The 24,776-nt window shown below is 46.5% G+C and overlaps 1 protein-coding gene across 1 annotated transcript in view; it reads right to left on the bottom strand.

Annotated features, from left to right (window-relative positions):
• The window catches only part of LOC104635661 (sucrase-isomaltase, intestinal), a 59,563-nt gene that overhangs the window by 32,136 nt on the left and 2,651 nt on the right, over positions 1-24,776 (bottom strand). The window contains exons 2-9 of the mRNA XM_075742142.1: positions 23,865-24,099; positions 23,326-23,428; positions 23,090-23,235; positions 13,040-13,208; positions 12,263-12,359; positions 11,056-11,168; positions 2,654-2,779; positions 1,474-1,605 (exon numbers count right to left, since the gene is read on the bottom strand). Coding sequence (XP_075598257.1) covers positions 1,474-1,605; positions 2,654-2,779; positions 11,056-11,168; positions 12,263-12,359; positions 13,040-13,208; positions 23,090-23,235; positions 23,326-23,428; positions 23,865-24,099 — 1,121 coding nt within the window. The remainder of the gene's footprint in view (positions 1-1,473; positions 1,606-2,653; positions 2,780-11,055; positions 11,169-12,262; positions 12,360-13,039; positions 13,209-23,089; positions 23,236-23,325; positions 23,429-23,864; positions 24,100-24,776) is intronic.

The following is a 24,776-nucleotide window of genomic DNA, read 5'->3' as shown; positions in this document are numbered from 1 at the left end:
ACCCCCACAACAAGATGAGGAACATGGCCCTTATTTTAAAAGGACTGGATCAACTTAGGGCCCAAGCATTGGTGGCCTGTCCATTCTTGATTCAGCTGGATTAACTGGTCTCCTTACAAGTATGAACTACTAATAGAATGTAGGTAAATGTGATGCAGGGCTTTGTCATGTGAGAGATTTTTAGCAGAACGAAGAAAATATTTCTTTCATTCTGCAAACACTGCGGGGGCATCAGCCGGAGCATTGTGAAATCCAGTTATCTGCTACACAGGCAAATGCACTCAAACTGGGGCACATGTGAGGGAAAGCTACTACAATGAGGTCTGAAGACCTCACATGGTAAAAAGAGAATGAAATACTTCAGCTTGTTTAACCTAGCAGAAAAAGCTGAGGGAGAATATGCTGGTTTGAATAAGTATATCAGGAAAGAAAGTAGCAGGACGAGAGGCTGATGCATGTCGGGCCTGTTTGCAACACCCTCTCAGGGAGGAACCGCCGGGTGCTCGGCTCGCCTTGCAGACAGGCAGCTTTATCCTAATGTCTACCTTAAACCTCTTCTGCTGCAATTTAAAGCACTTTTCTTCTTATCCTGTCCTTAGCTGTTATGGAGAACAAATTATGCCTTTCTTCTCTGTGGCGATGTTTCACACCCACGTGCACTGCTCCAGGTCTCGGCACTCCTGAGCCTCCCACCTGGATCCCTCCCAAGTGGTGTGACTGCCCCAGCCTGTCCTGGGCCAGGTCTTATGCATCTGTCAAGGACTTTTCTTTAATTCTGGCCTCTGATTTCCTTTCCACCATTGTCACTCACTTAGCTACTGTGACAACAGGTAATTTCAGTGCAAGGTCCTGTGTGGGAACTTGCTGGAGAGAAGCAGCTACCTTTGTTGGAAAAATTGATGGGGGAAGACAGAAATCTCTGATTTTCACTTCTGCCCAAATTAATTCATTGGGTCATATATCAGTTTTGGTTACAGGTTCAACATGTTTTCCACTGATTTTCATGCAAACAAACTTCTCTTACATTAGTTCAGACTAAGAGTAAATATAAAGCAACATGAACTGTAGCTACTAGCTTTCCAGAGTGATTATGAGTAGCTTTTTTCCACTATTCTACTATTTTTGACTGTGTATTAAACTAATTTATTCTTTTTCTGGAAAGATTGCACTAAAGCAATCCTATCTCAACTCAGCCCTGAACAGAAGCAAAATTTCTCATAACTGAGTGGGAAAAAATGAAAGAGAATTAATGTTATGGTACAGAGATGGTGCTGGTACACAGATATCTGATAAATGCAACACATTTAAATATGAAACCTGTGAGAAATTGTTCTTAGCTCTTCTCAACAAATGACAAAAAAGGAAAATCAGCTACAATAGCATGCGTGTGTTAGCACCTAGATACTGCTGTGAACACTATGCTGCAAATAGTTCTTATAAACAGAGAAATAATTAGCAACATCATTAATTTACCAGAATCACGACATTGTGCATTCCTTCCTTCTTCAGCTGTTGGAGGTACTCTGGCAGACCTGCATAATTCACTTTATCATAGGTGAAGTCCAGGCGACGTTCCATGTAGTCGATATCAAGATGCTGGACATCCTAAACATTTTGAAAGTAGACGTTACATGAGTACTACATCCAGCTCTGGGGGCCCCAGTACAAGACAGACATGGAGCTGTTGGAGTGAGTCCAGAGGAGGCCACGAGGATGATCAGAGGGATGGAGCACCTCTGCTATGAGGACAGGCTGAGAGAGTTGGGGTTGTTCAGCCTGGAGAAGAGAAGGCTCCAGGGAGACCTCAGAGCAGCCTTCCAGTGCCTGAAGGGGCCTGCAGGAAATCTGGAGAGGGACTGTTTATCAGGGAGTGTAGTGACAGGACAAGGGGTAATGGGTTTAAACTGAAGGAGGGTAGATTCAGACTAGATATAAGGAAGAAATTTTTTACAATGAGGGTGGTGAAATACTGGAATAGGTTGCCCAGAGACACGGAAGATGCCCCATGCCTGGAAACATTCAAGCTCAAGTTGGATTGGGCTTTAAGCAACCTGATTTAGTAGAACATGTCCCTCCTATTGCAGGGGGGTTGGACTAGATGACCTTTAAAGGTCCCTTCCAACCCAAACTATTCTATAATTCTATGACTGAAGTATTTATTACAGAAAATCAGAATGTATGCAACTGTATTTCTGAAAGGTAACTAACGTGTGAAATGAAACCCAAGAGGTTAGCTATAATAATTGTAAATAGTTGTCAGGCCAAATTCAGCTCCCATAAAATTACATGGTAGCAATGGACAAAATGGAAATGCAGAAGTCCTAGTTTAGCAACTGTTTGGCAGTGATATGCATCAGAAGTACCATAATTTATTTTCAAAATGCTAGCACCTCATACGGCGTAACAGTAAATCCACACCAGAAACACCTGCTATGCAGCCAAGAGCAGCACTTAAACCTCATGTTCAAAGCCTGCTTTAAATGTTCTTTTAAGCATTATAAAGATATTACATGCAAAACCACTACATGAGATTATGAAGATCCCTTTATCCTACAATTCTCTTTGTAAGATAATCACTTGTCCTCTGTTGTAATTTTATTTATCTCACTTTGGATTGTAAAATTAGCATACACCATGAAAAAGTCATACTTACATATGGGATATCATAGTGGTGCATGCGATCCACAGTTTTCTTTAAAACATCAATGTGGCCATAACCCCATCGGGAGAGGTGAAATCCCAGAGACCAATAGGCAGGCATGTGTGGACGTCCGATGGCCTACAGCAGGAATGAGGAATACAGAAATGCAAAGGGTGAGATGAAGATTTTGAAGAGAAAAGTTATTCAGAAACACCAGGAGAGGCTCCCAGGTCATTTAAGCCACAAAGATCAGTGCACAAGTATCACACCCCCATGAAATACTCTTTCCTTTCTTAGAACGGTTCACTGTACAGTATGCTTGGCTTCAAAAAAGCCGTTCTCCTGGTGGACCCTTGTCCTGAGCAGAGGCTCTGAGTGACACCCACACTGACCATCACTTGTAAGAACACCCCAGTGAAAGACACAGTGTATAAAACCCAGTCTAACATTAAATGAGGGTCTCGCTGAGGTCTCAGCCTCCACGCAGCAGCACGTGCCTTCACTCACGCAGCGCAGGCCGGTGGAAACCCAGCGTGGAGCCTCACACCGCCTGACCCGTGCCAAGACCACAAACCCTTTGGTCAACAGCAGGCAAATCACCGATGCCATGCAGCAACACCAGCTTTGCTAATTTCTCTTGCCACATCCAGCTGAACTAACTCATCAGAGTCTGATGTTTATTTGATCTCTCTGAAGTTTTAATTATATTTACACACCACCTTGATGAAATTCAGTTACTTATGACTGACTGCTATTGTTGCTGGCCCACAGCATTGTGTTGCCAGGCATTGACAAACCTCTTCAAGGTCAGAGTTACTGTTTGGTCCCCAAATTCTGAACTGAAACATGAGGTAATGAGTTAAATATGATTTTCTAAATATTTTATTTCCACTGGCTCCACTTAATCCAGCTGTAAATTGCATGAGGAAACTTGATTGAGAGCACAGGGGAGCGAGGCATCCTGCTCTGCTTCCCCTGGTGAGAGCTGCTCTGGCAACCTGGGACAAGCAGCAAGCAACCACAATGTGTCTGTTGTAGAAATAAGCTGAAATCTGGCATTACCTCATTAGCACACACTGGTGTTTTCTGGGGGACATCTCCTGAAAACCTTACTTCAATTTTAAACAGTTAGATCCCATGAAATTAGCCTTTGTTCCGTATTTCTAACATCCTTGCAGGCAATACATGAAAATTAAGTAGCTAGTAAGCACCCATGACTTATTAGTCACTTGCATCTATTGACTCCCTTTGGCTAAATAACTGTTCCTCCCTTGTTGCCTTGTGGATCTCCACAGTGAGGTAATTATGCTAAGAACTGAAAAAGAACAAAACTTGTATATTGACAGCTAAACCCCATCTACTTTAATTAAATAAAAGGAGGCACTCTTGGCACTCTGTATCAATTGTGTTGCTAAGCTCTCTAGACATCGCAATGCGTAAAGGCGCATTTTCCTATGGGGTTTTCTCCAGTAAGAGTCTGACCTGGGAAAAAAATGTTGAACTTGAAATTGCTCTAAAATACATCATGGATGCTAGAGCTGGTGGGCTGTCAAAACTGCACCGAGCAGAAAAACAGATGCAGGAGAGAAGTGGGGAGAAGCAGAGGATGTTTTAATGCACCTGACCTGGGGCAACACACAGGGTAAATTTCTTGCAAATGAGAATGGCTTGTGGACAGACAGGTGAAGTTTAAGCACAAAGCATTACGAATTTAGATACACAGTGTGCTTTTGCTTGTTGAGATGCTGCTATCTCCCCTAAGAAAAAGCCAGAGGAGGCCAGAACAACTGGTGAGGTTAATGGTTTGAGTCCCTCCAGGAGGGATGCTCCAGTTGAGCAGCACAGCTGCCCTGTATGCCTGCTACTCATCCCGTTCCACCGGACTTAACTGTCTTCACCCACTTCAACACCTACTTCAACCTCCACCTTAGCTGGAGTCTAAGCCCTTCGAAGGAAGCAAGAGCAGCTACCAGCAGCATGCTCCCGATGCAGCTGCACTTAGCCCTCACCGCACACCGCTGCACCCTTGCCAGGAGAGACCCTGGACAGAGGCAGGGAGGCCGGTGTGCAGAGACACACTGTTGCCACCACGGTGCAGTCTTGTGTGGTTACATGTGTCATTAGTTATTTCCAGCTTGTGCAGATGTGCCGGATCCCACAGACCATCCTTTGAGCTCTGCTGGTGTTTCCTGTGGAGAGCTGAATGGCGTGCGATGGCTCAGGACCATCTCCTCCACACCTTGGGAGCCGGCACCGAGGTGTCCAGCAGAGCACAGCAAGCCTCAGGGCAAGAAGTCTGTGTCACAACTGCACTCACCATATTAAGGATAAATTCATCTGAGGAGGCAGCAGAGCTTGTTTTAGCCAAGCTGAGGCTGCAAGATGAGCTCCATGAACCCCACCACGTTGTGCTCCTAAAGCAGATGCGCATTTTGCCCTTGCTTTCTCTGCTGTAAACAGAGAGTGACCTCTACGAACAGGGTTAAAAAGACAGACCAAAACAAAAGAACTCCCTAATGAAATAAAATGTTTTGTGCACAGGCTTCTCCCCTTGGACAAGAGAAAAGGGAAAACCAGAAATATTAATCCTACCACTGAACACAGCCCTGCTCCGGGCCCTGTGACACCCTGGGTCGCTCCCAGCTAAGGGGAGTGGTCAGCCCAGGACATTGTCAGTACAACGTGGTTCAAAAACTTCTGCCCCCATGTCTTACTGAGCAGCCGGGAGGGTGCTAGCAGGGCTGGAGATGGAGCTGTGGCCACCAGCATGCCGGCCAGGATCCTTCCCAAAGGGCACGTCCCCAGTGCTGGGGTTTGCTGAGGTTCGACTGCTAACCCTTACGTGACGGTGCCGTCTCACCTGTGGACCACAGAGCTGCCCCACAGCAAGGTGGTATTTCATGACAGCATCCCTTGAGGAGTTTGGGATTACATCTAAAAGAACTGAAGAAAATCCACCTTGCAAGCAAGGTATTGTTTTAAAGCAATTAGTACCCCAGGTTCACCAGGTTGGTGCATCTATGGTGAGCTTAATTGAAATCAGCAGAACATTTGAAGAGGAAGGATGAAAACAGGGCAGCTGGGAAAACAAATGTTCTTTTTTCTAATTATGCTGCGGACTCTCTCTAATGGATCCCCCTGAAGCTTCCTGATAAAGTAACTGACATATGGTACCTACTTGCAGATGGATCAGCAGAGGCAGGGATGCAATTTTGCAAACCTGAAAATTCATGTTTGATTTGATATATATTTAGGATCTAGTTAATTCATATAGATTGCATTCTGCATACAAATGATTATAAAATGCAGTAGACAGAGAAAGCCTGCTTGGCAAAATTGACTCCCATAGAATCAGAAAAGGTAAATGAGGTATGGCAGGGGAACTGAGGGAGGAAAACATGAGAAATGCAGAAACAGCAAACATATGGGGTATCCAAACTGAGAAAAAAAAAAGGGGAAGATACAGTAGTGCAGAAGCAGAAAAAAAAATAGATCCTATTTTCTGTACCACAATTCCTCCTGCACTTGGTTCTTAAATAACTCCTGGTGGTGTTTAATAAATTCACTGTTACTTTTTCCAGGTTTACATAACTTGGCATTATATAATTTTTTCAATTTTTTTTTTTCAGATGCACCTGAGAGCTGATGAATCTAGAAGGTACCCTGGAAGCATTTTGCAGTAAGAACAAAGTTCAGTGAAAGTACATATATTGAACAGCTAAAATCTGTGCCCAAGGAGCAAGTGATCTGCATTCACCTTCCCTGTGCTGGGTTATTGGATGAAAAATTATTACTATAAGCATCAAGGATATCAACTAAGTTATAAATGCTATATAGTAAATAAGGATCCTATTCTATTAACACTATGACCAAAGACTTTGATGTGAGAGAGATGGCTGAAGAGTTATGCCCTATATACCATAGACACCGTAGAGAGAGAGAGACTCTTTCCCATGCTTACAAAGGAGCTGAGATCTTCAGCAGTGCAGGTACAGGGGCTCAACATGAAAGATTGCTAATGTTGCACCCTAATTAGCCATATAAAATGACTCTTGAAGCTTGATATTTGCGTAAACTTCCTTTCTTTAAGGAAGAGCTGTAGGAGGAAACTATAAAAATCCAAGTGGGCTAATGCTGTGGATTTAGACATAGGAATAGCATGTTTGGAGAGTCACACAATGGCTAAATGACGTGGCTGCTCCTATGGCCCAGATATCTGTATCCAGTTCATCCCCTATGGCTGAGGCAGGCAGGTGAGTGCTGTGGGTACCTGGTCAGGCAGGGGGTAACCTTCACTCAAACTCTATGCGCAGAAGCTGAACTTTGTTTTAGGAGAGCAAGAAGAAAGGCCCTGTAACTGCTGAACCATTGAGAAGATGCTCACCACCTCAGGAGTCTAAAAATTTTAAGGACTTTCAACGCCAAGGTCTTCAAACCTTGTTCTTTGCTGCACAAACACTTATCAGCTGCTCGGTCTTTCTTGGGGGACCCATGAATACAACTGTGAGACTCTCACTGAATCATCTGTGATAAACTGTAGGTACAAGCAGGTTGCCCATGTTACCTCTCAAATAGGAGGCTGGGCTAGAGACCTCCTGAGATCCCTTCCACCCAGAACTATCCTGTGGTTCTGTAAGGAGGAAGTAAACCAGCAATTTGCTCTCAAACCAGGATTAGGAGACATGCAGTATGCTCCCTTAAAGTTTGTCATCAGATAATTTGTGATAAAATAACAAATTCATGGCCTTCACCCAACAGTTGTTAAATGTCCATTTGTTGAATGATAACTTTCCTGAGTGTCTTGTTATGGAGCTCATACACTACTGCCGTGGACTGTTACTCTGTCCTAAAAGGCCACCAGTGGACTTAGCAATGGTGGTTTGGTATTAGATCTGGCTGTAGAGCCTCAGCTAGGCTCAGCTCAATGGCTGAGCTCTTTAGCTTATTACTGCTTTTTCCCATCCTCCTGCAAACCAAGGCATTTGCCATAAAAAGTGAGATTTGTGTTATATAACTGTTCTGCACACTGGACCTCTTCTGTAGTAGGAGAGAAGTGTGATTACTGTCAAATATATATATAGCTGTGGCAGGACTGTCTCTGCTGTGCCAGGAGCAGTGCTCCTCACGGCCGGGCTCAGGGGCCGGAGGGAGCAGAAGAATCAGGATGGAGATTTCTCCTTCCCATCGCATGACACCCAGCACAGGCCCTATTGCTGCCGTCACTGCTGTAGCACTGTGGTGCCACTGGCGGGGTGTGTCCTACAGCCCCCCTCTGCTCCACGCAAGACACAGCAGGAGGGATGGAGACATGTCCTACAGCCCCCCTCTGCTCCACGCAAGACACAGCAGGAGGGATGGAGACATGTCCTACAGTCCCCCTCTGCTCCATGCAAGACACAGCAGGAGGGATGGAGGCACCGGCCTCCAGACCTCTGCTCCCTTCCCACTCCCTGCATCACCTTTGGAACCTATTTAAAGCAGATTAGCCTGGGCCAGGCTGGCACCCAGGGCCACCACGGCTTTCTCTGCCGCCTGTCCTCGTGCCAAGGATGCATAGAGAGGCTGGTGGCCCCGGCAGTGCAGCCGCAATCATCCCTGATCACCATGCAGGGAGTCCTGCGCCTGGCACAGCCCAGCTGCCCCTGGCTGGCCACACAGCAGTGGCTCTGGGCAAGAGCCCGTGGGCCACCACTGGGTGCTGGCAGCAACCTGGAGAGGTGCATGGGGAAAGTTTGTGTACTCCAGAGACCCAGTAAAGAGCTTCATTACAAAAGTGTCCTAACTCCCTGGTTTGGAGGGAGCTGCATAAAAGCACTGAAAGCTAAGTTCCTAAATCTTTCACAGAAACAAGCATAGCGGGGCCCAGGGGTGTTGTCCAAGTCTTGAAGGGGCACTGAAGGCGACAACACACAATATTTGAGAAAGGTGCGGAGCACTTTGCTCTGGACACAACTCCCTTGCTCTCCCTTGCTCTCAACGGCCAAGCACTGGGCTGGCACTTCACCACCCTGCTATACCACTGGGGCCATCTTGGAGAATATGCAACGGGTGGTCCCTGCAAAAAGCCCCATGCAGTAATTTTGGGCAGATGCTTGCACAGGCGGGAGGTGGATGCCATTCCCCCAAGGAGCTCGCTGCAGTAGGGCAGCTTGGCCCCACCAGGGTCCCCTGCAGCCAGGAGCTCCCAAAACACCACTTCCCAGGAGACCCATGCAAATAGTTGAGAGAGCTGAGGGATGCTGCTGAGTGGCGCCTTGCAGACATCAGTCACACTGCTCCTTTCTACCCTCTCCTTCCCTGGGGCATGACAATGTCTGCGCAGGAGTGTCCTCTCAGTGTGACAGAAAATACAATTGAAAAATAAAGTCTTTTCTGTCTCCTTCACCTTCCCACATATCTTGTACACAAAAGCCAAATCATTACCCTAGAGACTAATAATATGGTAATTGTAACATTTGTGATCCAGGAATTTCAGGATGTTTACTGAAGAAGTTATTATTTCACTGTGAAATTGCTACCATGCATTCCTGAAGATTCCCTAGAGAGCTCAGCACAAGCTTGAAGAATACAGAACAGGGGATTTTTTGTCCTGGCGTGTGACATGTCTAGTTAGGAGACACCCACCAGCTCCCCTTCACCTTGTTTTCTTTGCTCCAGCTCCATTTCCAGGGAGGCAGGGGTGGAAAGTGAGCTGCCAGTACCCATCAGCTGGGGAGTGAGAACTCTCTCATTTTATTTTCAGCTGCTGGCCACCTGCTAACCACAGAAATGCTGCCTTCAAACACCAGCGAAAGACTTTGAAAAGAAATGGGGATGGCTTTAGTCTCCATCACGCTGCTGCAGCGACTCCCCTGATATAGGTGCTTCTGTCACAGGGATCACAGCTGTGGCTTTACTTATTCTTTCTTTCTTTCTTTCTATGTTTTTTTGTTTGGTTGGTTGGTTTGTTTGATTGCCAATGTGTAAGTCCAAAACCCAGTGTGCCGGTTGGTCTGCAGCACCGGGTTCAGAGGTGGCTGGTGGGGAGGACGTGCAGAGGGAGCTGGAAACCTTTGAGCAACAGAGCACTCACTCCCACTCCGGGACCTCCCACCTCTCTGGGAGAGAACCACATGAACCACTTTTGCTTGGAAAAGGAAGGTCTAGCAGACCCCACCACCCTGGGGAGGCTCCAGCCTTCCCAAAACAGTGGCATGCACAAGGCTGCTTCTGCCTTCCATCACCAAACCAGAAGCCAGCAATACTTTCCCTCTGGGCTAAATCCTCTTTTTCTCTCAGTCCAAACCCCAATATTTCTGTTCCTATTTCGGGCACTTTAAAAGAAGGCAAGCATAGGATACGGAGGCTTTAAAAAGCCAGGAAAGACAAAATGTTTGCTGAGAATCAGAGTTCAGGCCCCTTGGTGGGGTGGCGAAGGGGAAGGCAAAGCACATGCACACCCCACTGCAAGCTCTGGCTGCCCGGCTCCAGGACACCCTACCGCAGGCTGCTCGGCACCTCTGGTTATAGCTTAATCCTGAGGGTCTGCACACATGAATCCCCTTCTCACAGTGATATGCCCCTTCTCAGCTTTGCTCCACACTCTTTAGTCTTGGCACTGGTTTCTTTAAGCACACAGCTTGGTTCTGAGGCAATTTTCTGTGCAAGGGGCCAGCTAACACCCCACCTGGCATTTGGTGACCAGGAAAAACATGTTACGTGCTACCTTTTTCTGGGTGGCCCTCGGTGGATAAGGATTGCTTGTACGCTCCCAAAACAGCTATGTGTATGCATGTGTACTCTCAGTTCTTTGGAAAACATTGGGCAATTGGAAAGCCAAGTAAGTTAAGCTCTGTGAGACAGCAGTAAATGTTTTTTTCATGTCTATGCTCTCCAGTGCAATTACATGGGGTTTCATTAGTAAAAAACAGGCTGACAGCTCCAAAATCAACAGGCAATTCTACTGACAAAAAAAGGCTTGAAGCTTTTGAAGTTCGTTCAACATTTCTGAAGTCCAGCAGATACAAAGTTCTCAAACATTCCCATCTGTGCTCTGCCTAGTTTGTTTTCTCCATCCACAGTGTCAAAACACAGCTATGGTCATATAGTGAAGACTGTAAAACTATCATGGCCCAGAGAAGAGTAAGCTTGGAAAAATTTCTTACTAATCATTGCATCCCTTTAATGCACTCCTGCTCTCACTACTGAAATGCTGCAGGAAAGGCTGGAGACAGGCATTGAACACCCAGCCAGCTACACTCAGACCGTTTGCAGTTGATTGAGCACAGGCCAGGTTGCCCATGGACCTGAAGCTACGGCTTTGTATGAACAGATCAGGACGAAGCTTTGGCTGCACTACCTGCTGATCTATCAGATACTGGTGGGAGTTCGTTACAAGGTACTGCCCCATGTGCCATATGCACTTTTCTACTAACCTCTGTGTATTGCTGAATTACGTTTTCGGGAGTTGGTCCCAGGAAGACATAGAAGTCAAGGATCCCTCCAATAGTGCGGAAAGTTAGGGATGGGTTTGGACTCAGAGTAACATCTGAAAGGGAAAAAACAGGTTGTCAGGACAAACTAGCTCTGCGCTATGTGTGGGAATGGTTCAAAGCTGCATCAGGGGAGGTTCAGACTGGACATTAGGAAGCATTTATTTACCGAGAGGGTGGTCAAACACTGGAACAGCCTTCCTAGAGAGCTGGTCAATGCTCCAAGCCTGTGTAGTGTTTAAGAGGCATTTGGACAATGCCCTTAATAACAGGCTTTAACTTTTGGTCAGCCCTGAGTTTGTCAGGCAGTTGGACTAGAAGATCATTGTAGGTCCCTTCCAACTGAACTATTCTATTCTAGTCTAGTCTAGTCTAGTCTATCCTATCCTATCCTATCCTAGATGCATGCACACTGGGCTCTTCTGTGCATAAACATATCCCGAAGCAGAGGTGGCTCCAAGTTCAAGTCACTACCCAACACCTTGTGGGTACGATTGGATGAGCAAACAGGACCTGTACATAGGCTAGCAGTTGCCCAGTGCTTCTGTAATCTTGGCTTTCAGATTGGCGATATGCAGCAACAAATCACAGAAACCCACACAGAGTAGATTGCGCAGATCCATTTGTGTCAGTTTCATTTATATAAAGAGGAACCACAAGCTTGTGTTTAGGGTTCCTCTATGCTATTTTAATCTTCTTACTGAAAGTTATTGCCTGCCAGAGGAAACTGATTTTATAGACTGAGTGAAGATTCCCCTTTTCTGAAATTATACCACCGGATTAATACAGTAAGGTGACCATGGCAACGCACAAAACTATTCTCCACAGGCAGAATATAGGACTAACTTAAATTGATTTGATTCAGTTATGCCAATCCCAGAGGAAATTTCTCCCACCTTCTCTTTTCCCTGGATGTGCATCTATTTTCCAAAAAAGCTTAACGGTATATTTTCACCTTACCTTGTTAAACAGTCATTCTAATGAAATCCCTTTGAAGACTTTATAGTAATTCCTGGAGCCTCAGTTATGGAACAGTCACTCATATTTGTACCACATTGAAAAAGCGATCAGTAAAACAGGGGGTTTTATATTTACTAATTTACCATCTTTCTATATGCAGTCCATATAGGGAATCCAGGTATCTTTTTACCTTGTGCATTGGAGTTCAGAAGGAGAACACCATGAGCGTTAGAGTCGGCTTCCACACACATATAGAAAGGGTGAACTCCGTAGAGGTTAGCAAATGACTGAAACATAAACAGCACATTAGTTAGGCTTGAATTTGCTATTTTTCACCATTTTTGTCAGTTAGGTACATACGCAAAGACAAGGAAATAAATTCATTCATAGATAGAGACTTGTTCTGAAAGGTTTGGGATTTTTTCATCTGAACTGGTGTGAAGTCAAATTGATAGAAGAGAGTTATTTTTTCTGCCTCAACACAGTGCTTCTTATTAATCTTAGTTAAACCCTTCATATTTTGCCAAATCCTCCAAAATGGCATGGGTAAGAAATACTTTGCTAGTTAAAACGGACTCATCAGCCACTGACCCCAGTTTAGCCAAACGTCTAATGAATGAGGCCTGCTGAAGTCCAGCTCGTTTGGAAGAACAGGGATTAACCCAACATGAAATTAAATGCTTTCCTGAACCAGGATCTTGGCACACAAAATACTTTTTTCTGAAAATTAACTGCACTGTGAGAAATCTTCTGATGAAAGGTTTCAAAGTCCCCTCAAAATGACTCATGGTTTTGTCATTTAATTAAAACTTACGACACCTGCAAAACCTGTGACATTCCATGTTTGCCATCGATTCACATTAGCAGCATTACCATACAGAGAGAGGCGCTCCCTCGGCAGCGCTGTACCTCACCATCTCCTTTTGGTGATACGAGTTAGGACAAAGAGTTGTATGAAGTGAATTACCGTTGGTGCCTGATCCCTGCTGAACATGCCGTAGGTAACAAAGTCCATGTTGTGTTTGAAGGACAGGTGCTCATGTTCACCAAACCCATACACCGAAGTGGATGGCACAGTAGTTGTGATCTGAAGAAACTGGTTGGAGAAAAACAGATCAACCAGGGGACTGTCCCACCTGTAACAAACAGAGGCATGATTAGTTTGCTTATCTTTGATATTCATCATTTTGGGTTCACATCTGGCTATTTATACTTCTTCTGTATCTTGGAGAGTAACAACATTAAAAAAGCATTAAATTCTATGCATGCCTCTAACATGCTTAATCTAAAACACATTAAATTCATCTTGCAATGGCTGCAGATATCTCATCTACTTATACAATAAAATGCATCAGTATAATTTTGAAAAGAACAACTAAAAAAACAGAAGACACTGTCTATAATCCTATTACCAAAATAAGTGGTTGCTTTTGCTATTTCTATGACAACCAACGGGGCAGGCTAAAATTGTTATTACGCAGTGGGGTTGAGAACAACAGACATTTAGTTGTTATCAGTTTTTACTTTTTAATCTTTTGCTGGATGAGGAGCCAAATACTCTTGTTACCCCCAACTTTATGCAGGCGCCTAAAGCAGAGGGATAGCTTCCTCCAGACTCTGCTTGAATGAGATGTTTTTATTGTGATGACTCTCTCCTGCTTCTCTCGCCAGCTTAATGCCTTTATTTCTATTGAATCATCTGTGGACACAAGCTCACATTTTAATTAGGTGTTACATTCTGTTTCCTATCTCTAGTGCTATAATGAGCTGCAAGCTAGATGGGGGAGAACATAGTCAAGCTGTGGAGAAGTGTTTCGTTAATGGTACTGCGTATGCCATGAGTACCACATTTAGATAGCACCCTCTCGAGCCTTGTTTAACCATGAATTTGTTACAGCTAATTAAAATAAATGAGCCAAAGCCATAGAGCATGCAAGTGGCATAACTCTCCTTTTAATGGTCTTTTGTCAATGATTTTGACAAAATTAAATGTTTGATCAAATTGACTGGTAAATCAGAGAAGTGGAAGACGGGCTGTGTCGGTGGGGAGCAGCACCGCCCCCGGGAGGGGACCACTCCCTGGTGAGCCCTGGCCGCCGCGGTGCCACTGGCAGCCCTGCTTGGGGACAAGTCCCTGCTGCTGGGAAGACTGGGAGGGCACCGCCGCTCCCACCACACCGGCCTCGGGCAGCTCTGCTCTCCCCGCAAGGAAGCAAGGACAACCGCTCACAGGGGTGCCCAGAGGTGGATCCAAGGCACCCTCCTGCCTCTCCATGCAAAAAGCAGGTACAATCTATCCCTAAAGTGTCCTAGACAAGTCCTAAGTCAAGCACACGTACTGAAGAGTCTATGTGGGTTTTTTTTAAAGTCTGTTTGGCCTTTCTCACAAGCAGGAAAAGTAAGAATTTGCATTTAAGTCTTGATTTGGTTGTTTGCCAGCAGCAACCCTCCCTTCCATCATCTCCTCCACCTACACACAGTAGTGAATAAGGTTATTTTCTTATAGAAAGGTTAACGCACACAAAATATTCCTGAGAATCAGATCCAGCCCTTGGCAAACAGAGGCCTTTCTGCAAGAGGGTGCTGCTGTGTAGGAATGGGGATGGGCTCTGGAGCTATATTCCTGTCCAAAGGAGCACTGTCACACAGCTCTGCTCTGTGCCAAGGCAGGCACAGTCACCGCTCTGAGCAGACCACGGGGTTATGCAAAAAGCAAAGGATGCCGGAGGGGAAATGCTTTGCAAAGAGCTTAAATATCTGTCCTAACTCATTGAGCGCTCTCCATGATGCCTCTTCAGAGGACGTGAGGCTCTGTGCTTTCATGGTACCCACGTTACACACTGACATTTCCCGTCATGAGAGCAATTAGTGTTACCATGGCACTAAAAGTGCCCCTTCCACTCAGCAACTCCTCTCCCTGCCCAGGAGTGTCACTGGGATGGTACAAACCACAACCCTAAGAACAACCCTTCTGCCCCACCACGTCTTTAAATGGCACGGAGAAACAGTTTTATATCTCATGCATTCCCTTGGGCCACCATCACGCACTCAACTCCTGCATGGCATCACCAAAAGAGCGCCCTGCTCTGCACCCCTCCATCGCTCAGCTCCCCGGGGGCTGCCACTCTCCACAGCACAGCTCCCTGTGCCGGGCTGCGAGCCATCGCTCTTCATCAGCCTCGTCTTCCATTAGACCTCTGCTTGCCAGAACAGCCACGCGCTAAATATAACATTAACTATGACATAAAAAGACTGGTAATGACTGTCTCTTTTTTTCCAGGCACCATTATGTCTTCTCCATCTGAAGGAAAGCGTGGACAGGTTTTCCCCTGGCATCCCTCTCTGCCTCCACTCCCAAGTGGCTGCCCTTGTGCTTGGCAGCGCACTGTGATAAGTGTTGTGTTACTTCATGCGTTTGCTTGTGTTGTGTTGGCAAAGAGCAATCATTTAAATGAAAAAATGATGTCTGTCATTCCTTAAGCACTTGGAGACAATAAAAGAAAACATTATATTTCTCCCACCTCTCCTCCTGCTGGTTTAAAGCAGATAGAAGGAACAAAACAGGAGGAAGCATAAAATGACACCATGTGCGCAGGAATTTGCGTAGTCCTCCTCCAACAGTCCTACAAACCATAAGAGTGCTGTGATGGACAACAGAAGGGATCTAAAAATCTAAAAAATCTAAAAATACAGCTGAGCAGTTGTTCGCTGTCAAAAATTCACCCCCTACCAGGAGTCAGACATGGCAAAGCCTACGAAGACAAGAACCCTTTTCTTTGCACAAGGTTCACTGCCGAAAGTCCTAACCCTGTAGTGCCTCTGTGTGGGGAACACTCCTGCCTGTGGAAATACAAACCGGGCTCCCCACACATCTGCCTGGCCCATTGCCTGCTGACATTTGCCTGCTGCCTGTCCGGAAAGTCTGACTGATAAAAGTTAGTGTTTTCTTCCAAATACCGTGCGCTATACTCAAGAGTAAACCTCTCTAATTTTTAACCTTGCATTAAGGAAAAAAAAGAATGATTCAGGATTGAAAAGGTCTATATGAAAACTAACATTTCTGGGCAGCAAGTAAACCAGTCTCACATCCAGCAGTCAACCCTCAGGCCACCAGGACGAAACGTAACTGCAGCGGACCAGGGAAATAGTATTAAAGGAAGGTGGGTAGGCAGATAGATAAAACATCCTGTTCATGTTGAAGGTGCAGTTTATGACTAACATTGTCACAATGTTTGAGCGGGATGACTAAAAGCAATATAAAATAGTTTTGAGAAGTGCAATCATCAGTCCTTTGTAATACAGACTGGACGTGACGGTTTGCCTGGTTGAATGACTTCACTCTGAAGTTTATTGGAGACCAATAACTATGGTGTATGCAATGGCTCAGAGCACGGACTCTCGCCTGCCGTGAGCAAGCAGCTGGTGGCACACACTGAGAGGTCTTATAAAACCTCCAGATTTAGGAGACTTGGGACATGCATATGATGCACCATTAAGACATGCATAATGCATTATTTAGACATTCAAAAGTCATTTTAGGTTGGAAGAGGGTTTTTTTTTCCTTCTTGTTGCAATGAATTCAAGAGAAATGAGCTCATTAAGGTGTGAACATCTATCCCACTCAGCTGCTTGGAGAAAATGTCCTCTCTAACATCTGCTGTTCTTGGCCTCCAGACTCTTTGGAAACCATAGCCTTGTGAAAGGGAGCACACCATATATATTATCTGTGTGCGAATTCAGGCAGAACCTTCACATGTCTATCACAAGTGGGTCTAACATCCTGGCAGAGCTTGGGCATACCTGTGCAGAGGGCACAGGCTATCGCTGTATGCACTGGCTGCCTACAAAGCAGTAAAGCACCTTAGAGATTGAGGAATATAGGCCCTATTTTCAGAAGAACCTCAAATGTGCTTGGCCCCTGACTTGCCCCACTTCAGCTGTGGAGGAGCATCAGATTAAGAAAATCAGCTCTGTGATTTTCCATTGCTCTCAGATTGCTGAAAAAATGTTTCTACTCTCTCACAACAGCCATATTCCTTATTAGCTGTAAGTCTTGGGGCACCACTGGACTGCAGAAGGCACACCAAGAATGAATTTTTATATGCTTATCTTACTTTTAAGGTGATTTATCAAATAGGTGGAGAAAGTCAGCATGAGTAACCAACAGATTTTCCACAGATGTGACATTTTAAAAGAAAGAATCGCAGAGTATATTTGCAGTTATTGACACAGTTCTGCTCTACTTCTACTGTATTCATTGTCATAGTATCAGGGCATCTCCTATAAGTGGCTGGATATATAATGCTTCATATTTGTTCTGAAAAACACTTGGGTAAGTGATATACCTACAATACTTCTTGCCTACGTAACATAAATCTTAATGATTAGAAGACTAAAATAACGGCTCTTACAAACTAGGAGCAAACCCAAGCTACCCATGATGCACACAATTTGCTCCTGTTGCTTTCAGCAAAATTGCAGTTTAAGACAATAGCATTATAAATCATTCTAATAGCCTTGCCTATGTAAAAGCATCTTCATGGTAAGTGGCATCTGTGCTTACTACCATGATCAATAAAAAAGGCAGCTAAACTCTGCAGCAGCCTTTTTGGAAATCAGGGAAAATCTTGATTAGATTTTTATTTGTGTCGTGTCTTCCCAAGTGTGATAGCAAACAAGGTATTCCAAACTCTTAATAGAGAGAATGGAGCACTTATCTGGCTTGGGAAAAGTGTTCTGCCTTCCATTATTCGTATGACATCATGAAGGAAAAGTCACTCGCAGAACGGATATTAAAGTGGAGAATCAAATCAATAGTCCATCCCTCCGCTGCCTGTCTCCAGCAATGGCCCAGGCCAGATATCACAGAGGAAGGCATAAGATGTCACTCAGAGCCAATCTTGCAATAATCTGCTTATGGAGGAAGTTTCTGGCTGTTTTCATAGGATTAGCTTATGTTTTGAGACATGGAGACAAAAATAGTTAGGTTTTTTTTTTTTACAGATAATTTTTTTATTATGCGTGAATGTGTATCCTGCTAAGCCTACCGTGTCAGTACTGCCCTGGGGCAACGAGTCCCACAGAGTAATCACACACTGCAAAATGAGGATGTCTTTGTTATTTATCGCTGCCTTAAAGCAAACAGTTCCCGGCCTTTTACTCTCTGTTCTTGAGGAAATCTATGCTTTCTTGAAGCCTTCATGCTCACACTCGATAGTACCTCCTCCAGTGGTTGCTGCTCTCCATGGCAGGTGCAGAAAGGAGAATAGTACTCAACCTGAGAGCACATGCCACTAAATAACACAGAGGCTCCGTTTTGCTCCCTTGCCTGCCTTATTACAACCCAATATTTTCTCTTCTGTTTTTTATTACTGTAGAGCCCTGTCCAGCAATGGGCCAGTTTCCCAGCAGAGCCACAAGATCAGCTAGGACAGTGCGAGCAAGGATTTATTAAACTATAGCTGATTACAAATTTCTTGACAAAACATTTTGCCACTGATCGTGCTGATTTGCCAAAAGAGCTATTTTCTAAACATCATGGGAGCAGGGAGAGGTTCCCCACAGCCTCCACTGCCACACAATGCCGGTAGTTTGGGAGGTTCATCTCTGGAGTGGGAGACCCAGGCTCGAGTCCCTGTCCCTCCTGGTTCAGATCTAAAACTTGGAGCCTTAAATCAGATGCAGGTTTGGGTTACATTCCCAGCAAAATGGAAAACACCTGACATCTGTACGGGAGCGGGGGCTCTGCCTGCCCCTCGTCTCATCTGACCTCCTCAGCACCTCACCGGCAAATGCATGGAGGTGGCACCTCCTCACCCCCATGGCTTTGGAGAGCTGCTGGCACAGGGAAGGACCTTCCCTGGCCACCAGCAAAACAGCACAGCGTGGGAGAGGGGGAAGAGGGGCAGGAGCAGGCAGGACTGGATGGGGTAGACAAAATGGCAGCAGTGTAGGGGAAGGAGAGAGGTAAGAGGGAGGAAGCCAAGAGACATTGCCAGGAGGAGAAAGGGAGGCAGCCCGAGAGCTCCTGGTCCTGGAGACCCCAGCAGCGCCTGGATCATTTCCCTGCACGACCCCATCTAATTTTCACCCCATGCAGGCGAAGCAGCGGCTGTCACCTGATTACCTCGGAGCAAGCTGAAAATGTAGCGGGACTTGGCCTTTTATTCTTGCTTCTGGCTCTGCGTGAGGTTTGCAATCAGCTTTTAATGGCTCTCCCCTCACATAATTCATTCCTCTCCCCTGTTATTGTGATTACACAGAGCCCTGAGTTTGTCCTGCCCTCCTTGAACCCATGCTTTGGTAGCTCAGGTACGGCAAAGGCTCCTCGAGCTCAACGAGGAGGAGAAACGCCTGTGAAGCACATTCAGGAATATCTCAAAGTCTCCGCCGCCTCTCCCCTGCAACATTTCCAACATGGTATTAAATCATTCCTCACGAGGAGGCGGCTTTGTGCGCACGAGTGGCAGAGCTGGGATGGGGTTTTATATCAAGCAGACAGACGGGGAGCCTGCTGTCAGCTACCCAGTCGCTGCAAAGACACTGGCAGTGGGGTAGACTGCACCGTGGAAAGGAGGGGAGAGAAATACAAGCGTGGATTTTCAAAAAAACACCCAAACCTATACCACATTTTTGGTCAGGACGGGCTGCTCCCTCCCCACGTGGACTGGGTCAGCCGTGCCAGAGCACACTGGGGATCGTGAGGGATTTTAGGCCGTTTTTGGCGGGTGGGTCATCCGGCAGTGTGAAGCTGCTGGTGAGGATAAGGAGCATCATGTAAAACAGATTTCTGAGTATTTGGGATTGCTTTACAAGCCTTCCTCAGAGATATTAGAAATGTCCAGCAGAGCATCTGGACCTGGTTTGGTGTAGATACTAGTTATTATCCACTCACACCTGGGGAGTGCAACAGCAACACCTGTCAAAGAGGTTTTGTTTGCCCACATCAGCTGTTCTGAGCGATATTTGTGTGCATATGAAGATAACGATTGATTCAGCTGTTCGTTGAGACAGCAAGGCCACAGCCGTTCACATCTTAAAATAGGAGACTGAAGTCCCTGCAGCTGTTACGTGCTTGCCTGTTTCTCAGGGACACTTGCCTACACAGCCTGCCCCAACCCGGCACAGCCACGGCTGCGCAGCTCGGCGCCTGGCCCCGGGCACACGGTGTCCTGGAGAGCGGTAGATCCCACCTCTGGAGAGAGCCCAGAGGAAGATTTGGGGTTCAATGCCTTCTCTGCAGACTGCACCTGGGACGGGGGACAAGCCAACAATGAAGATGCTCTGCAGCGGTTCCTGCTGAGCCCTTGCTGCAGTCGTGGAGCACAGTCAGACCCACCTCCCACTCACGCAAGCCTGCCTTTAGGCAGGTTGAACTAACACGAAAATCTACTTAACATGCCAGATGCCACCAGTGCTCCCCTGGACCGAGCCAGCCGGTGCCGTCACTGGTGGGGATGCTCCTGTAATGCCGCTTGCTGAGGGTTCATCCTCCCCAGTCAGGAAAATGCAGCCACCCATAGCTTTTAGGCCAGGATATATAACCTGCTTTCCTGGTTTGAAAGAAGATTTCCATCTGCACAGCTCTCCTGGTGGCTAAGGAGGTTGCAAATCCCTCTAAGTCAGGCTGTGGAGGTATCCCTGAGCATCTGCATTCACTCACTCTGACAGGATGGACAGGCAAGCAAATGAAAAGGAAGAATTTTTGCTCCTCACACAGGGAATTTAACTCCAAATATGATTCAGCTGTGAGAGGAATGGCTCCCTGCCGGGATGTGATCCTTCAGTCTCTAAGTACCGACTGTGCCATTTCACACGAAACAAAAATTCCCAGGAACATATAATTTCCCTTTCTGTATGCAAAATCCTGTGTCTCTGCTGATGAGAATCTTTCAGAAGCAGCCCTGCCATTGTTTGCAGGATAAAAATCCATTAACTGCACATTATATTCACTCGCAATTTCCTCTTTTTGGGGTCACTTGGGTTTCAGGAGAACTCCTTTACCTGCCCCGAGGCAGCATATGCTTTTCCAGCCGCGCTGCAGAGCATCGCTGCCGAGCGCTGCGCGGATGCTACTAGCCAAGACTGCCCTCTACCTCCCCGGGCTCTGCAGCACATCGCTGCTGCACCCCATGCCCGCACTGCTGCCGAGTACAGATTTCGGGGGACACGGGGTGCCCCACAGCCAGGGTTATGCAGGAGGCTTCCCCGGGCTCACGGCGGGCTGGTGAACGTGCCCTCCTGGAAACGCGCTCAGCAGGGACCGGCTCGTGCTCCTCTGCCTCTCGCTGGGGTTGTGCCTTTGGCAGCTCGGCGGACCAAACCCTGCGGCTGCTTCACGGCAGGCCCCTTCCCTTAACTGGGACGCCCCAAATTTGAGGATGCCCTGACTAACCGAGGCTAAACCCTTGAGGTTTGGGTGAAGATGAGGAGGCTGAATGGGAACAGGCCATGAGCTAGCTGCTCACCACATCTTGTTATGCATTCACCTCTTACATCACCATTCCAATTAATGAGCCTTTACAAAAATCTCTTACTACAAAGAGAAGAAAATTGGGCCTTTAACGTAAGCCCACTCTTTTCACAAAGCTGTTAAGTCTAACAAGGAATGAAATTATTTTTGTTATCGGAGTAATGCATAATACATTTACAATAGCCCGCAAAAAAGAAAACTTTACAGAATTGGCTGTGACGTGTATGAAAAGAGATGCCATTAGACTCTAATTTAGAAGGATGGGCAGCTAATTAAAAACCCAGTGTGGTGGTTCCATCTGCAGACTCAAGCCATTCTAGAGGCTGTATTGTCTTGCATCACAAATGTTAAGTCATCCTTACATTGCTCACAAAGATAATGCTTATATTTTGATTCTGTTTAACCAAGAGTTTCCTGGGATGGGGGAAATCTGATCTGCCTTTTTAATTTCTTGGGTTGGGGTTAGATTTTTCTAATGAATGGAATGAACCACTTGGATCCCAATGACCTTCTGGGAATGCACCTGCACTAGTGGTGGGGTGTGAGACAGGCAGAGCTGGTGCTGAGGACCCAGCGGCCACACACGTGTTGGGGCTTGCTCTGAAGCAGCTGGAGCACACCTCCTGGTAAGGTCATGTGGAAGGGACCTCATCCATGCTCCTCAGGACCACTGCAAGGTCAGCCAGTGTGCAAGACGTAGGTATAACCAGGATATTCACATCAAAAGATGCTGCTGATCTGAATTAAAATGCTGATACAGACACAACCACAGCCTGATGCAAACAGTACCCATATTTCTATGTTCTGTGCATCTCCTTCGCCCTCCTGAGTCAAGCGGTGATAACCCAGAGCGGTCTGTAACACTGTCATTTGTCACCGCAGCCAGCCAGAGACTGCTGCTAGCCCCATGCTGTAGCATCCCTGAAGGCAACTGCCAGGAGCACACTTCAACTGGGACGCAGGGAGCTGCTCCTTCCAAAACACTCTCTTGCTAAATAGCATTACACACTAAAGACACATTGGAAGCCAACAAAATGGGAAATTATGATGCTTGGTGACATTTTCTGGTGAAGGGGGCTTTAGCTGAAGTTAAACTTACAGTTCCAGCTTGACAATACAACTGGTATTTCTGCAGCGTGACAAACCAGACCCATAGATGCCCTTCACTGAAGTCAGTGGAAGTTAGAGGCTGACAGCCCCTGTGGCTTTGAGCTCTAGTTTCCTAGACCTAGGTCTTGGAAAGCGTCAGATTTGATGCTCAATTTCTGACATATTAAAACACCCCAAATTTCAGAAAACTTAGTTCAGTGCTTTCATGAGCTGAGTCTACCACCATCCCAAGCTGTGAAATTGTAGCCTCAAAAGTTGACTTGCTGAATAACCTTTCCTACACACTCGTAGATAATCATCTATTATACAGGCACATACTTCTATTAATAATGAGTGTTATCCAGGGACAAGGCATAAAACCAAGCAATAGGGTATGAGGAAATAGTGCTTACCCCGTCACATCTAATTTCTGTGGAAAACAATGTTAGTACTCACAGCACAGTGCCGGTGCTTTTCCTCTTGATCCTGAAGCGCGAGGAGTCATCCACAAACTCCACGTCGTAGCTGGCCTCATCAGCGGTAACCCCCGGGGAGTCGATCTTCAGTGGGACTTCAAACCGCTGTCTGTTGGGGTCATAGAGCTGAAGCAAGGCAAGGAGGAGGCAGGTTAGCTTGTTCATTAGCATCACTGCTTTGGTTAAATGATGCCACCACCACCCCCAAATACTCACCCTGAACCGGAGCCTGTCCTTTGTCTGGAACTCTACTTCCAAGACGACCGGAGAAATGTCATTTCCGAAGAGGGACAAGGCCTGGCGCTTGTTCAGTGTTACCCTGTGGCAGAAACACGCGCTGCTGCCCACCACCACCACTTGCTGCCTGCGAGCACCCTGGCATGGCCGGGGGGGACAGCTCAGCTACTCTACCTCAGCTGTTTAAAAAATCATTGCTTTATTAGCTTAGGCTCTCCTTGCCGTTAATGGATAAAATAGGTGCTCCTGAAGCAAGGAGACATCGTGATCTCCTGGGACACAGCTCTCAGGCTGGGAGGGACCACCAGTTTCCTCACCGGTGGCGTGATGCGAGCACAGTACCCCAACTCTGTGTGGCTTATACGCAGGGAAATACGTCCATCACCCTCCTCACCGCAAGCTGAGCACGCAGTAGTGAAGCAGCTTGGGGAAGGTGTCTGCCAAGCTGCCCCCGGGACGGCAGCGGTGGTCGGCGTGCAGTGCCGGGCTGCAGCACGGAAGGCGCGGCGCAGGCTTACCTCCAGCCATTGTCTGTCTTCTCAGAGCTCCCGCTCAGGGAGTACCCGTAGGGACTGTCCTCAGGGAAGAAGCACCAGGGAGCGTTGGCCACATCGGTGGCACACCAGGTGCAGCCTCGCGCCTCGCAGACCTCCTGGGAAGCGCCCGGCTGGGGGTGGCAGTCGATGCGCTTCTGCACCGCCACAGCCCCGGCACACTGCCCGTCCTGGTCGGAGCCGAGGCACCCGCCTAGGGCTGGACCCGGGGGTAAAGCAGTCAGAGCCATAGAAAACCAAGGGTGTTTTTTTTAAAAAAAAGGCAATGCAGTCTTAGAATCATAGAATGGTTTGGGTTGGACCTCAAAGATCATCTAGTTCCAACCCCCCCTGCCATGGGCAGGGACACCCTCCACTAGACCAGGTTGCCCAAAGCCCCATCCAACCTTCTTAATCGATTGTATTTTTGTGATGTTTTTTCCCCATTTGGGGGCCAATACACGATTCTTTTGACTAAGATGATGGCAGAGCAGCATGCCTGCTCATGACCGAGACAAGAGCAACCGGTTTCTTCTACAAACCAAGGCAGTCGGTCTGTATTGTTCGGTGCTCAGAGCTGCTGGTGCTCAGCTGAAGCACGACTTGCTCTGAAGTAATCATGGAAAGTTAAATAGCGGGCTGATGAAACTGCTGGTGAGGCGCGAGAGCAGCACTTCAGGCTAGCTGAACAGGAGGTCTACATCAGTAAGGACTAGAACTGTTAAAGATATTAAAATACTACATTTTCTGTGTTCTTATTCTCACTTGTGTGATACAGAGAAGACATATATGTATAAAAATATATGCAATCAGCATGCACCTAGATGATATGTATAAATATAAAAATACTGATTACATATGTCTGTATTAGATTTCTTTTATATATTATATGAATGC

The sequence above is a fragment of the Balearica regulorum genome, chromosome 1, assembly GCF_011004875.1.
Source record: "Balearica regulorum gibbericeps isolate bBalReg1 chromosome 1, bBalReg1.pri, whole genome shotgun sequence".
Lineage (NCBI taxonomy): Eukaryota > Metazoa > Chordata > Aves > Gruiformes > Gruidae > Balearica > Balearica regulorum.
The sequence above is the reverse complement of the archived record's forward strand: the minus strand, read 5'-3'. Positions and strand labels throughout refer to the sequence as shown.